The 16009-nt window shown below is 37.8% G+C and overlaps 1 protein-coding gene across 11 annotated transcripts in view; it reads right to left on the bottom strand.

Annotated features, from left to right (window-relative positions):
- LOC150083758 (uncharacterized) overlaps positions 1–16009 on the bottom strand; it is a 999111-nt gene that overhangs the window by 256828 nt on the left and 726274 nt on the right. For all 11 annotated transcript variants that reach the window (XM_090377461.1, XM_090377460.1, XM_090377466.1 and 8 more), the window contains one exon: positions 11919–11951. In XM_090377461.1, coding sequence (XP_090233587.1) covers positions 11919–11951 — 33 coding nt within the window. The remainder of the gene's footprint in view (positions 1–11918; positions 11952–16009) is intronic.

The raw sequence follows: 16009 nt of genomic DNA, 5'->3' as shown, positions 1-16009 counted from the left end.
ATTTGCAATTGTTAATATACATGTGTGGGCACGCGCATGAGTAAATGCACTAAAAGACAAACACAATTCAGCCAAGGAAAAATCCACGATGCATTTGAGAGCAAGTTTAAAGGGTCTTTAGGTGAGGGGAAGACGAATTATTATACAGATCAGCAGAAGAAAAGGTTAAATAAGAAAATTACAGAAATTATTCTAATTAAAAAGAAGAGGAATGAGAAATATTGCAGAAAAAGTGGAGGGAGGGAGGGAGAGAGAGCAAATTTGGGTGGTGAGTTATATTTGGAGATGAAGGAAATGAATCTGAATTTATGAAGATCAACACCATAATGAGATGAATGAAGAAACAACTAAGAGGGCCAAAAAAGATATGTACACTATTAAGAAATGATAAAATTAATTACAAATCTCAGAAACTATTATTATTGGGTTTATACAGAAGCATTAGTTTGTGGCACATAGTGAACTAGCACACAGATGATCAAGTTGTCCACCATTTTCTTCTAGGCAGTGTTCACAGTGGCAAACAACTCAATAACAAATGTTCTCCAGTGTAACTACTGGAACAGCTTCACATGCTTTTTAATTTCATCCTTTAACTGTTAAAGTGTGGCTGGTTTTCTGTAATACATTACATCCTTGAGGTAGCCCCACAAGTAGAAGTCAAGTGGGGTTACGTTGGGAATACCCGACACTTCCTTGCCAACCTATCCATTGGCCTGATTGACTGAATGATTGATTTTAGTTGTTCTGGTGCATGAGCAACTATGGCTATGATGCTCCAAGTCCAATACTTACATAATGTCAAAACGTACAAAGGGTTTAGAAACAAATACATAGAGATAAAAATAAGTAAAGAAACAAAAACATATACAATGACTATGAAACAGTATTTATATATGTGTATACAGATTTATAGTTTTTAAAAATAAAAAATTTCGGTCATATCGTCTTTGTCAGATAAAATCTGACTGAGAATATAAGGTTCAGTCAGACATTTAAAAGCACTAAAACATAAAAGGTATTAATTTAAAAAATACAGACATTCGATAAAAATACATTTCATGGTTAAAATGGTGTCACAGTGGTTGCACACAGGAGGGTCATCAGCTGTCAGCATAAAAGAGTGTGTTGGATGACTGTGTCCTATGTGGAGCCAGGCTAGAACAACTTTATCTTTACGGTTCTTGCACAGACTAGACTGCCAGTTTTCAGTTAGAGCAGTATTTCTCAACCTTTTTTTTTATTTATCACCCTCTCAAAAAGGCTTTTTCAGATAATTTTTTTTTCCTAATCGCCCCATAAAATTTTAAACAAGAAAATACTTTATACTTACTCTTTATTCAATGGGATCTCTGAGACCGATGCTCCTTAGCTAAAAGTTCAATGTTTGGTGTGATGTTAGTAAGTTTAATTCTAATGTCTCCTCTTAAACATATCAATTTTGTTTCTTTCATTTGTTAATATTTTATTTACTGAACTACAACTACATTCAACCATATATAATGTGCTGGAAAACAAAGAAGTTCTTTCAACATTTTAGACCACTTTGTTGGATAAAGAAGTTTAGTTCTTTTTGATCCACACAACTCAGTCATTCCACCTTTTTTGAATTTATATTTACATTCTTCGTTACATTTTAATTCAATGAGTTCTTGAATTTCTTCACTAGCAGACCCGGCATCGTATCCAATTGGATCTAACATCCATGGCTTCACTTCAAAAGAAAATAAATCTGAAAATCTGTTCTTCATTTCACCTTTTAAAGAACACAAATGATCTGAATTCTTAAGATCATTCTCAGTGAGAGATTCATTGATTTCAGTTAACTTTTGCATACCATGAAATTGTTTTCTCATTAAATTGCTTTCAAATATTTCCAGTTTTTCAGTGAAGGCTTTTAATACGTGTTTGCAGTCTATCACTGTAATTAATTTCCCTTGAAGTTGAAGTGATACTTCGTTAAGTTTTCAAAAAAAATCCAAGCCATATAGTATATGTTGTTTTTGTGTTTGCTGATCTGCTTTGCTAAATCTTTGTCTCCATTTTCAGAAAATTTTGTGCTGATAAAGAAGAACAGTATGTGAGGCTACTTTTAAGATGGCTTTCTAAAGGAAACTGTTTAACAAGATCAACACAAAATTTTCTGAAAATTTTCTGAAAAAATCATATTTGCTATGTGACTTCATTTTATTGATGGTTTTAATAACTATACTGTACTGAGAGATTGACAAACAACTGGACAATTTTAATTTTTGCAACCACATGATGTCGCTGCACAATGCAGTGTATTGCAAGAACTTTGGGACATACTTCCTTTAGGTGGGCTATAAAACCTCTATGTCTTCCAACCATGGAGGTAGCATCATCAGTGGCACAGGATACCAAATTTTCCAATGGCACTTGTTTTTTTTTTTTTTTTTTTTTTATCAAACCATGTTTTTACAGCAGCAAAAATGGATGCTACAGTATAGTCAGTTTGCATGGATTTTACAAACAACATCTCTTCTTGAAATTTACAATCATCATCAAAATAGCGAACGTATGCCATTAGAAGGGCCCAGTGGCAGATCCAAAAAAAAAAATGACAGGAGGGGCACCATTTTGTGTCTTGTTTGTGCACAAACAAGGCACAAAATAATGCGCAGAACAAAAGAAATATGACACTCAAACATAATAACTGATGGACACAGGCACAAAGCTAAAGTCTGAATTACTTTGAAGTAAATGTTATGCACGACCAAAGTGTGGTACTTCGAACTAGAATGGCAATCACATCAGCATCAGTGTTGCCAACTGTAGTCAGTTGAAAATAGCTGAGCCACAATACAAAAATAGATAAAATCCTATGTTAACAAAGAAAAAAAAAAAAAAAAAATTTTTTTTTTTTTCGAAGCTAAAGGGTAAACAATTGGTGAATATTCTCCAAAAAACGATGGGGGGGGGGGGGATGCCCCAATTCCAAATCTGCCACTGGAAGGGACTTATTGTCAGTAACTGTGGATTCATCAATCTGAATAGAAAATTTTCTCGTTTTTAGTTTGTCAATTAGCTGCTCTTCAATGTTAACTGACATCTCCTCAATTCGTCTTGGAATTGAATTGTCGCTCAATGTAAATGCTTTTAAAATACTCAAAGGATTTTGATGCATCACTGTTGAAATTATAGTCTCTAATGTGATTAGTGATATAGTGATATCACTATAGTGATAATTAGTGATTAGTGATATAGTCTCTAATGAAATTATAGTCTCTATAATGAAATTATAGTCTCTAATATTGTGGGGATTTCAGAGACGTGGTGTCACACAGATATAAGAAATGCAGAACTGGAATTTGGGGAGTACAATGTGTACAGAAAGGATAGACAGGATAGGAAGGGAGGAGGGGTTATGCTATTAATTAAGAAACACATAAAATCCAAGGAAGTGAAGCCAGTCGACATCGCTGGACAGTGCAGTGTCGAGTCAGTTTGGTGTGACATAAGCATTGGGAGATCAAAATTGAGAGTAGGAGTGTGCTATAGGCCTAATGACTCTGATGAGTATAATAAGAAACTGTACAGAGAAATAGAGTGGGCCAGTAAATCAGAGAGTCTTATAATGGGGGATTTTAATTTCCCAGATATTGACTGGAATTTGGGGGCTGGTCACTCACACACTAGCAAGGCTTTTGTGGATTTAGTGGATGATTGTTTTCTACATCAGCATGTTCGGGAGGCAACTAGAGGGAGTAATACTCTTGATTTGATTATCAGTAGTGATTCTTCATGCATTAAGAATCTGCAGATAAATGAACCACTAGGTGGCAGTGATCACAGTGTTCTGAAGTGGGAGTTACTCAAAGAGGTAACTACCATTAGGGGTAAAGGGAAAGGGTACTGCTTTCGTAAAGGCGACTACGATGGACTGAGACAGTATTTAAATTCTATACAATTGGATCAACTGATGATGTTACCAACAGCAAATTCAAAATGGGAAGCATTCAAAGAACTTATCGTGGAAGCTACTAGGCTTTACATACCAACTAAGAAATATTGTTCAAGGTTTAGGCCTAAATGGTTGTCAGATGAACTAATGAGGCATATGGCAGAGAAGAAAAATGCATGGGATACATACAAATTAACACGTGACACGGATGCCTATGATAGATACAAGTTGATCTGTAACCAAGTTACAAAGGAGGTTAGGCAGGCGAAGGCAGATTACGAGAGATCCTTGGCAAGGGATGCGAAGAAAAACAGCAAAGAGTTCTTTACTTATGTAAACTCTAGAAGGAAGGGGATGAATCAGATTGGTCCACTTGAGATCGATGGGTCAACTGTTGATGACCCTGCTCGGGTAGCTAACAAACTAAATGAATATTTTGCATCGACATTCACACATGAGGAGTTATTCAGCGAGGGGAATGCCAGAGGTGTATTCAACTCTAGCAGTAAGCTAGAGAATCTTGTAATAACTGAGAGCAAAGTGGAGGAGAAATTGTTGAAGATAAACACAAGAAAGGCACCTGGGGTGGATGGGATCTATCCAGTTATATTAAAGGAGGCAGCAAAGGAGGTAAGCAAACCCTTAGCCATAATTATGAGAGCTTCCTTGGACTCAGGGGAGGTACCCATTGACTGGAGATGTGCAAATGTGACCCCAATTCACAAAGGGGGATCAAAGGCTGACACAAGTAATTATAGACCTGTGAGTTTAACTTCTGTTCCCGGAAAATTAATGGAGGCACTGGTGAAAGAAGCACTGCAGGATCATCTAGACAAGACTTCAGTTATAGCTAGGACACAGCATGGTTTTGTTAAGGGGAAGTCTTGCCTGACCAATTTGATTGGATACTATGATGCAGTCACAAAAGAACTGGATGCAGGGAATAACTTTGATATTATATACTTGGATCTTAGAAAGGCTTTTGATACTGTTGCACATGGAAGACTGCTGCACAAATTGGAGCAGTGTGGCATTGGAGGCAAGTTGCTGCTATGGATAAAGGGGTGGTTGAGGGGGAGAAGACAGAGAGTGGTAATCAATGGACACTGCTCATCGTGGACTAATGTTATTAGTGGAGTCCCTCAGGGTTCAGTATTGGGGCCTTTATTGTTTTCTGTATTTATAAATGATATTGATGATGGTATATCAGGCTTAATGTCCAAGTTTGCAGACGATACGAAGGTTGGCAGGGTTGTCAAGGACACTACTGACACTATGCTGCTGCAACAGGATTTGGAAAGGTTGAGCAGATGGGCTTCGAGGTGGCAAATGAAGTTTAACATTGACAAATGTAAAGTACTACATATGGGAAACAGCAACCCCAGAGCAACGTATCAACTCTGTGGTACTACACTGACAGTGGTAGAGAATGAAAGGGACCTGGGGGTGGTGGTGCAGGCAGATATGAAGTTCTCTGAGCAGTGCAGACGAGCTGCAAGAGTAGCTCATGGTGTATTGTCAATGATATATAGGAATTTTTCTAGCAGGGATAAGGAGGTGATTATTCCCTTGTATAAGGCAATGGTCAGGCCACACCTAGAGTACTGTATACAGGCCTGGAGGCCTCATTTCAGGAAGGATGTAGAGCTGCTGGAACGAGTACAGAGAAGGGCAACTAGATTGGTGAATGGGACAAAGGGGTTCTCTTACGAAGAAAGGCTTAAGTTTTGCAAATTACAGTGTCTGGAAACTAGGCACCAGCGGGGTGATCTGATAGAGGTGTACAAAGCCTTGAATGGTTTGAGCATGCTCAATGCTGATGGGATTCTTCCTCTAGCTCAGAAAAATCACCTGAGAGGGCATAAATTCAAATTGAGGAAAGACAGATGTAGGATAGATGTGCGGAAATTTGCCTTTAGCCAGCGGGTGGTTGGTGGGTGGAACAGACTTCCATCCCTTGTCGTGGAAGTTGATAGCCTAAATAAGTTTAAGGCTCAGCTGGACAGGTATTTCGAACGAACAGAGGGGTGAAGTGGAAGTGGTTATTTTTATTTATTTATGTTACTTTTTTTTTTTTTTTTTTTTGGCTGATGCTGCATAAGCTTGCTTTCTTGCATCAAATGCCTCTACTAATGCTAATGCTAAAATGCTAATGCTAATGCGGGTTGGATAACAGTCCCAGCAACTGTATGAGCACTACCAGTTTTTGTAATGATTTCTGCAGTTTTATAAGATTCAATCATTCCATCATCATTTGTTTGTGTGTATGTGTTCTTCTTAAATAAGGAACTAACAGTGTTACGTTGCTCAAAATTCTGTTTTAAAATTTTAAAATATTCGATATGTTTACCAACTATATCAAGGTGTTTCCTTTATAAGTGATCTAAAAGTCTTGATGGTTTCATAGCCTCATTGAAAAAGAACAAGTACACATAAAACACATGGGCTGTCTTGAGTCGAATGGGCTTTCAATAAAACTATAAGCTAGATATTCATTCAGATACTGTCGACACTTTTTCTTTTCAGCACTTGACATGATTGATGATGGATTGAATGACTACAAAGAATTAAATAATAAAATATAAACTATTTTTATTTAACTGTCATAGCCCATGTCACTCACAAAAGCACTGTGGATCAAAAAAAAAAAAAAAAAAAACGACTTCCACAGAGAAACAATAAATCAATACTAATTGTCGCTTAGAAAGTAAAAACAATAGACTGAAACACTTCCTCATCCCAGAAAAACTGTTCTGTATGGCGTACTTTTACAGGATCATCAGTGTACACTAAAGCACCCTTGGCCTTTTATCCGTCTATCCCTAAATCCCTGTATACCCCAACAACGTGCAGTAGTGGACAGTCCAGGCTACGCAGTGCATTCTGGGAGATATTGAGCAGAATATGGACAGTGTGGATTTCTAGAACTGGAGAGATCATCATTCTTGGTTGCATCAAATCTCACACATGAGAACAACTCTAGCACCTGATTCCATAATTAAAATATCTCATGTCACATCCAATTTAATGTTTCTCCTGAATCGGCACTAGAAACGTTAAGCATGTGCTGCTTGTCAATTACAAACTTCCAATGAAACAAAAGATAAATAAAAAAACAATGCCACTGCCAAAGTTGCAGCTGTCGGAAAGGCACAAATGCCAAGGATTGCCGAGACATTACCTCTGAAAGCACTTAGGCATTTATTGCCTATGAAAAGCAAAGGTGGTTGAATTAAATCACACCCACTATATTCCTTTTATCAAAGTTTCTCACTCACTCCTAATATAATATACCCATATTTTAAAAATCAGTTGTCTCAGGGGAAAAGAAAACCTAATGAGAGAAATTAAATATTAAGGAATAAGATTTCATCGGGCAGGGTTGAACTTGGGAGGGCCACAAAGCATTCTATTATCTATGATTTTTGCCCCCTTGGGGGCGATATCACCCCTGAGTTAGAGGTTTAATCTCATATAACTTGTTTATAGCTTGTCTTCCTTTCATAATACTTGCCTATAGTCTGTATAGGGGACTAAGAGGCAAGAATTATAAAGGGGTACTGTTGATTTGGTGGCGATGTCATCCACATAATTTCCAAAGATCCCGATGTGGCTGGCGATTCAGCAGAAATGAATATCAAATTGAGATTTAGAAAGGAAGTGTAGCCTCTGCTATACCTGGGACAGGACTGGATGAGGATTAAACCTTGCCAATGACAAGGCCTGCAATGAACTGAGAGAACAGGCACACATAATACATTTTGGCGGTGGTGGGTTTGTATGTGATCCTAAGCTATCTCAATTGCATGCAGCTCTGCAGTGAATATACTGCATTCGGAGGGATCTCTTCAGATATTGTAGTGTCTGAGAAGACAGCAGCATATCCCACAGACACTTCTGACTTTGAATCATCTGCATAGACTGGTAAGAAGTCAGAATGTTCAGCTTGGTGTGCTGAGTAGAATTACAGGTAGACAGCAGATGAAATACTGTTCTTCCCACAGTTGTTAAGAGAGAAGTTACAGGCTGGAAAACATGCTAAGGCGGAAAGGGTTGACTTGGTGATGGGACAACAGTGCCTACCCAATGTCCAAATCCTGAGTAGCCTTTGGATATGAATACCAAATAGACAATTGGCAGTCTGATGTGTGTTATACAGTTTTTTTCCAGCATGGTTCAAAAACAGATGTCCACGTGGGGTTATCTGGCAGGAATTTCAGTTTGAAAACATACTGTAGAGACAACTGGTTCCACAACAAAGCAAACAAAAATCCATTTGCTTCAACACAGAGAGGTTCTAGACAGATGTTTTAAATGCTCCAGTGGCAATACAAATTGTCTGATGGTGGATGGGATCCATCCATTAGAGTATGCCAAGTGTAGCAGATGCATATACCTGGGACCTGTAATCTAATTTAGATTGCACAAGGGCACAATAGCGGAAATTGTACATAGGATATTCACGTCTCTCATGCACATTGCATACAGTTGACAGATATATTGTAGAAAGATCAATTTTCTATCAAATGCAAGCCTCAAAAATCTAGTCTCAGGTAGAATTGGAATAGCATTTTGTCCAAGTCTCAGTTCAGGTTGAAGGTTACACTTGCAACAAAAATGCATACAAATGGTCTTTTGAGGTGAGCACCTAAGGCCTTTATTCATTGCACATGAAGTCAGGCGATCAATGGCAGGTAGCAGTTTTCTCTCAATTATCCTTGTATTAAAAGATAGAGAAAATATGGTGAAATTGTCAACATATAGGGGTACAGTTCACAGTTAAAAGAAGCTGTTCTGTGATGGAATTCACTTTGATGGTAAAAAGCATAATACTTAAAAACTGATCCCTGGGGTATTCCCTCTCTTAGCAGAAGAACCAAGAGAACATAGATTCTACACAAACTTGGAAGTAACAATGGGGTGAAAAGTTTTTAATAAAAGCTAGGAGATGATCTCTAAGTCAGATGCTATAAAGGCCTTTTTAAAATTCCAAATCTTCAAGTTGTGTCACACACCTTTTCCATATAAAAAAATACAGGCACCAGGTGTTCTCATTTTAAAAAGGCATCTTAGATAGAAGTTTCCAACTTAATTAAATCTCCAAAAGTGGACCCGTTTCCGTTTCTTTGGAGAAACACTCTGAAGAGGAGGCCACTTGCCTTTAAATGCCATATAAGGTTGGCATTGGCCATTCTCTCCAGGATTTTTCACAGACAGCTAGCTAGTCAGAACAGTAGTTTGTTGTTGGACAGCAACAGGACAATAGTTTGTTAGGACTTTTGGAACTTTTCCTGGCTTGGGAAAGGCAAGCACGATTGCCTTATGCCAGGAATCCATAAACTGCTCTTCAAGAAAGATTCTCTAACACAGAAAGAGCAAGTGGTGCATGGAATTTGCTGACAGATGTTTAATGATTTCATAACGGACGAGATGTGCTCTGACGACTCTTGTCTTGGCAAGGGTCAGAGCTATTTTTAACTGTTCTGTTAAAAAGGCCCATTATGAGAATGAGAACCCTTAGACAGGAAGTAAATTAGCAGATTTTCACTTTTGTCATTCAGGACCAGGAACTTTGGGAAGCAAGATAATGAATAGATGGTAAAGTCTCCACAATAGCATTGGCTATTGTAGTTGGGTCTGCAATAACATATCCATTATATTCCAGGACCGAGGAAGGGTGCAATGTATATTTTCCATTCATTTTCCAGATTCTGTCCCAGGCAGCCTTAGTTCTATTAGTGGGTAATAGCAATGTAGCAACTCCTTCCTCAGTTCTGACATTATATTATGATAGTAGTATTATGAAAGGAATGGTTCATTTACCTTCAAATGTGTCTCTTGCAAGCATAAAGTAGATCCACTATTCCTTCTGGTTCCAACAGCGAATATAGCACATTGCCACAAGTATTTTTAAAGGCTAAGAGATTAAATGTGGTAGGATATTTTTAATCAGAAAAAATAAGAAAGAGAAAATCTAAGGCAGTGCATCCAATTGACATAGGTGGACAGTGCAATGTTGAGTCAATTTGGTGTGACATAAGCACTGGGAAAGCAAAGATGAGAGTAGGAGTGTGTTATAGGCCTAATGACTCTGGTGAGTACAATGAAAAACTGTACAGAGAAATAGAGCGGGCCAGTAAATCAGAATGTCTTATAATGGAGGATTTTAACTTTCCAGATACTGACTGGAAATTGTGGGTTGGTCACTCACACACTAGCAAGATTTTGTAAATTTACTGGATGACTGTTTTCTACAGCAGCATGTTCAAGAGGCAACCGGAGGTAGTAATAATCTTGATCTGATTATCAGCAGTGATTATTCAGGGTAAGAATCTGCAGATAAAGGAACCACTAGGTGGCAGTGATGACAGTGTACTGATGTGGGATTTACTTGAAGGTGTAACTACCATCAGGAGTAAATGTAAAAGTGATGTAGCAACTCCTTCCTCAGTTTTGCTTTCGTAAAGGTGACTACAGTGATCTCAGACAGTTAGAATTAGCATAGGCATATGATGCAAGAAGGCAAGCTTATACAGCATCAACCAAAAAAAAAAAAAAAAATCCATTTCAAAAGTTTGTCTAATTCTACCTTGAATTTATTTAAGCTGTCAACTTCCACAAACACAGATAGGAATTTGTTCCAGCAATCAACCATCTGCTGGCTAAAGGCAAATATCCACACATCTAATCTACAACTGTCTATTCTCAATTGGAATTTATGCCCCCTCAGGTGCATAATCTCAGCAAGAAGAAGAATTCCATCAGCACTTAGCTTACCCAAACCATTGAAGGCCTTATAGACCTCAATCAGATCACCTCACAGGTGCCTAGTCTCCAGATGCTGCAATCTGTAGAACTTAAGCCTTTCTCGGTAAGAGCAACCCTTTGTTCCACTCATCGAACTCATTGCCCATCTCTGTATTTGTTCCAGCAGATCTACATCCTTCCAAAAATGAGGTCTCCAGACCTGTATACTGTACGAAGGTGTGGCCTGACTATTGCCTTATTTTAAAAAAGGGGATAATCACCTCCTTATCCCTGCTAGCAAAATTCTTGTATATCTTTGACAAGACCCCATGAGCTACTCTTGCAGCCTGTCTGCACTGTCAGAAAACTTCATATCTGATTGCAGTTTTTAAATTCTATACAGTGGGACCAAATGATGACCTTACCAACAGCAAATTCTAAATGGGAAGTATTCAATGAAATAATTAAAGAAGCTACTAAGCTTTTCATACCAACAAAGAAATACCGATCAAGGCTTAAACTTAAATGGATGTCAGGTGAACTACTGAGACATGTGGCAGAGAAGAAAAGTGCATGGCATGCATATTATAAATTATTAAACAACACAGAAGCCTATGGCAGATATAAGCTAGTCTGTAATCAAGTCACAAAGGAGGTTAGGCAAGTGAAGGCAGATCATGAGAGATCTTTGGCAAAGGATGCAAAGAAAAACAGCAAAGACCTCTTTACTTATGTAAACTTTAGAAGGAAGAGAATTAATCAGATTGGTTCACTTGATATCATGGTGTGACTGCTGATGATCCTGCTCAGATAAGCTGATAAACTGAATGAGTATTTTGCATCTACATTCACACCTGAGGAGTTCTGTAGGGAAGTGGAGGCCAGAAGTTTATCAAGCTCTAACAAGGAGCTAAATGATTTGTAATAACTGAGAGCAAAGTGGAAGAGAAATTGTTGAAGTTAAATATAAGAAAGGCATCTGGGATGGATATGATCTATCCAGTTATATTAAAGGAAGTAGCAAAGGAAGTAAGTAAACCCTTAACCATTATTATGAGAGCAAACTGCCAAAAAATATATTCCTAAAAATATTTATTTGGAAACTAGTGTAATTTTTCATATAAATTTTTAAAATATTCTTAAAAAAATAAGCAAAATTCTTCAAGTATTGCTGTCAAAATTAATTTTCAAACATATTATGAACTGCTCTCCTAAAACTTAATCAGGGAAGAAAAATATTACATACCAGCAATCCTGGTGGTCCTGGAGGGCCCCTAAACTATAACCAAAGAAACATATCAACAATGAACAGATGGAATGGTATTTTTAATATTAATAAACAACTGAAATTAGAGAAAAACCATGTTTTTTATTCACAGCAAATGAAAAAAAAAAAAAATTGCCCAAGCATGAATCACTTGTTTATAATCCAAAAAAATTCTTAACCTGTTAAATAAAACTGTTGCATCAGGGTAAGCCAAATTATCTTAAATACATCATTTCTACCTATTAAAAAATATTAAAAAAAATTATCATCACCAAAAAGTGACCATTCAATTCCACTTTGAATTTTACCATTTCACCTTACCAATGAGACACAACATGCTGTCTCAAAGTGAACTTTATGAGATTCTATTACTCCCCAAGATTTTATATTTGTGTTCTTCTCTTCCCCATTAGTATTCCCTCCATGATCATTTTTCTGGTCATCTTCAGGGCCTTATACACCTCAAATCAAACACCTAAGCTCATTTTTTTCCAACCTTTGTAATCGACACCTTCCCTAAAAACCAATCTCTAAAAATTTGTCTTTTTTTTTTTTTAGGTGCAACATTTAGATATGACTACACTATTCCAAGTGCAGCTTCATAAAGAGAAATAAAATAATGGTACTTTCATCCCTACTTGTAAGGGTCTGATAAATCATTGATAGTGCATGACCTTATTTGCCTATATACACTTCCTAGTAAACTAAAATTTCATTATATCATAATTCCTAAATCCTTTTCATCCCAAACCAGCTTTAATTTCTCTACCATCCTAAACTATAAGGTACTCCTGGATTTCTGTTCTCAAGGCATAAGACTTTACATTTAATGGCATTAAGCATTAGTTTCCATTTTTCAGCCCACATTTAGCTGCTAACCACCCTTCCACAACTTTCAAAACATCAGTAAACACTCTTAACAGTTTTCCCTTGTGCTTCCTCATCAATAGCTTTAACGAAGACAAGAAATGAGAGCTCCATTCTGAAGAACAATCATTTATGATTAGTCTGTTTCCTGTACTTCAGCCAGCCCTTGATTCAAATAAGAATCAGGCTCTTCCCTGTATTTCCAGTTCATTCCAACTTATAAAATCTCTTGGGGGGGGGGGGAGATTATTAAAAACTTTACTGAAATGTGGATGTATAATGTCAAAGTTCTTGCACCTAATTGTTTTATGACTTCATCATAATGATTAAGCAGGTTAGTCAGACAAGACTTTGGATTCATAAATTCCATCCTGTGGGCTTACAATACCGGGATCCCAAATACCATTTTTTTCCAGTATTCAAATCCGGGTATTGATACGAAAATACCGGTTTTTTGGTACTAATTTAAAAAATAATTATCCATGATTTATTCACATAAAGGTTATAAAATTGACAACAATAAATCATTAATACTGCTGAATTTGCAAATGAGGGATTATTATACACAGTACATATGCAACAGAAACCTGAAAACATCATGAAACTCTAAGATATAAAATTTTACAAAAATATTTCTCTTAGTAAGTAGAGTGCGTGTGTTTGGAAGTAAAGCACTTAAGGAATAAAGAAAACATCATTATGGAAATATTTCCATTAGTGGGAGTAGGCCTGACAGGGCAATAAAGGAATATGGTGAACAATGGTATGGCAGGTGCCGAAGGGTTAAAATTAAAGCTTCTGAACAATACTTTAATCCCTCTATTACACCACTACTTGAGGATGCGACACTTAGTGCATTTTGGGAAAGGGTGTCGGTATGGAGCAGTTCAAAGGTACTGTGAACAGGTGGTCTACAGGTAAAAGATGAAAGCATTTTGTTGTGGGAAAAATATTCTGTTTTTCTCACCAAAGGAAGAAGAATGAGTTTAAAGAATAACACCATGAATGGATCAGGTTTAAATGAGATAGGGGGAGGTACGTAAATGTGTGCAAATCCCTCTGGGGTTTGCACATAAGTTTGTGTATAAAAAAGTAGTACAAGGGATGATTGTAACTTGAAATCAATTCAATAAATGAGCAGGAAATAAATAAGGTGCTCGCACCAAAAGAGGGGTTTGTGGTTGTTAGCATTAGCAAAGGCATTTGATGCAAGAAAGCAAGCTTATGCAGCATCAGCCAAAAAAAAAAAAAAAAAAAAGAAACCACTTCCACTTCACCCCTCTGTTCGTTCAAAATACCTGTCCAGCTGAGCCTTAAACTTATTTAGGCTATCAACTTCCACGACAAGGGATGGAAGTCTGTTCCACCAACCAACCACCCGCTGGCTAAAGGCAAATTTCCGCACGTCTGTCCTACATCTGTCTTTCCTCAATTTGAATTTATGCCCTCTCAAATGATTATTCTGAGCAAGAGGAAGAATCCCATCAGCATTGAGCATGCTCAAACCATTCAATGCTTTATACACCTCTATCAGATCACCTCACTGGTGCCTAGTCTCCAGACACTGTAATTTACAAAACTTAAGCCTTTCTTCCTAAGAACACCCCTTTGTTCCATTCACTAATCTTGTTGCCCTTCTCTGTACTCGTTCCAGCAGCTCTACATCCTTCTTGAAATGAGGCCTCCAGACCTGTATACAGTACTCTAGGTGTGGCCTGACCATTGCCTTATACAAGGGAATAATCACCTCCTTATCCCTGCTAGAAAAATTCCTATATATCATTGACAATACACCCTGAGCTACTCTTGCAGCCTATCTGCACTGCTCAGAGAACTTCATATCTGCCTGCACAACCACCCCCAGGTCCCTTTCATTCTCTACCACTGTCAGTGTAGTACCACAGAGTTGATACGTTGCTCTGGGGTTGCTGTTTCCCATGTGTAGTACTTTACATTTGTCAATGTTAAACTTCATTTGCCACCTCTCGGCCTATCTGCTCAACCTTTCCTGATCCTGTTGCAGCAGCATAGTGTCAGTAGTGTCCTTGACAACCCTGCCTACCTTTGTATCGTCTGCAAACTTCGACATTAAGCTTGATATACCATCATCAATATCATTTATGAATACAGAAAACAATAATGGACCCAACACTGAGCCCTGAGGGACTCCACTAATATCATTAGTCCACGACGAGCAGTGTCCATTGATTACCACTCTCTGTCTTCTCCCCCTCAGCCACCCCTTTATCCACAGCAGCACTTTGCCTCCAATGTCACACTGCTCCAATTTGTGCAGCAGTCTTCCATGTGCAACAGTATCAAAAGCCTTTCTAAGATCCAAGTATATAATATCAAAGTTATTCCCTGCATCCAGTTCTTTTGTGACTGCATCATAGTATCCAATCAAATTGGTCAGGAAAGACTTACCCTTAACAAAACCATGCTGTGTCCGAGCTATAACTGAAGTCTTGTCTAAATGATCCTGCAGTGCTTCTTTAACTAGTGCCTCCATTAAGTTTCCTGGAACAGAAGTTAAACTCACAGGTCTATAATTACTTGTGTCAGCCTTTGATCCTCCTTTGTGAATTGGGGTCACATTTGCACATCTCCAGTCTGTGGGTACCTCCCCTGAGTCCAAGGAAGCTCTCATAATTATGGCTAAGGGTTTGCTTATTTCCTCTGCTGCCTCCTTTAATATAACTGGATAGATCCCATCCACCCCGGGTGCCTTTCTTGTGTTTATCTTCAACAATTTCTCCTCCACTTTACTCTCAGTTATTACAAGATTCTCTAGCTTACTGCTAGAGTTGAATACACCTCTGGCTTTCCCCTCGCTAAATAACTCCTCATGTGTGAATGTCGATGCAAAATATTCATTTAGTTTGTTAGCTACCTGAGCAGGATCATCAACAGTTGACCCATCGATATCAAGTGGACCAATCTGATTCATCCCCTTCCTTCTAGAGTTTACATAAGTAAAGAACTCTTTGCTGTTTTTCTTTGCATCCCTTGCCAAAGATTTCTCATAATCTGCCTTCGCCTGCCTAACCTCCTTTGTAACTTGGTTACAGATCAACCTCTATCTATCATAGGCTTCTGTGTCAAGTGTTAATTTGTATGTATCCCATGCATGTTTCTTCTCTGCCATATGCCTCATCAGTTCATCCGACATCCATTTAGGCCTAAACCTTGAACAATATTTC

This window comes from Mastigoproctus giganteus, chromosome 7, assembly GCF_048544385.1.
Source record: "Mastigoproctus giganteus isolate SK-2022 chromosome 7, ASM4854438v1, whole genome shotgun sequence".
Lineage (NCBI taxonomy): Eukaryota > Metazoa > Arthropoda > Arachnida > Uropygi > Thelyphonidae > Mastigoproctus > Mastigoproctus giganteus.
The sequence above is the reverse complement of the archived record's forward strand: the minus strand, read 5'-3'. Positions and strand labels throughout refer to the sequence as shown.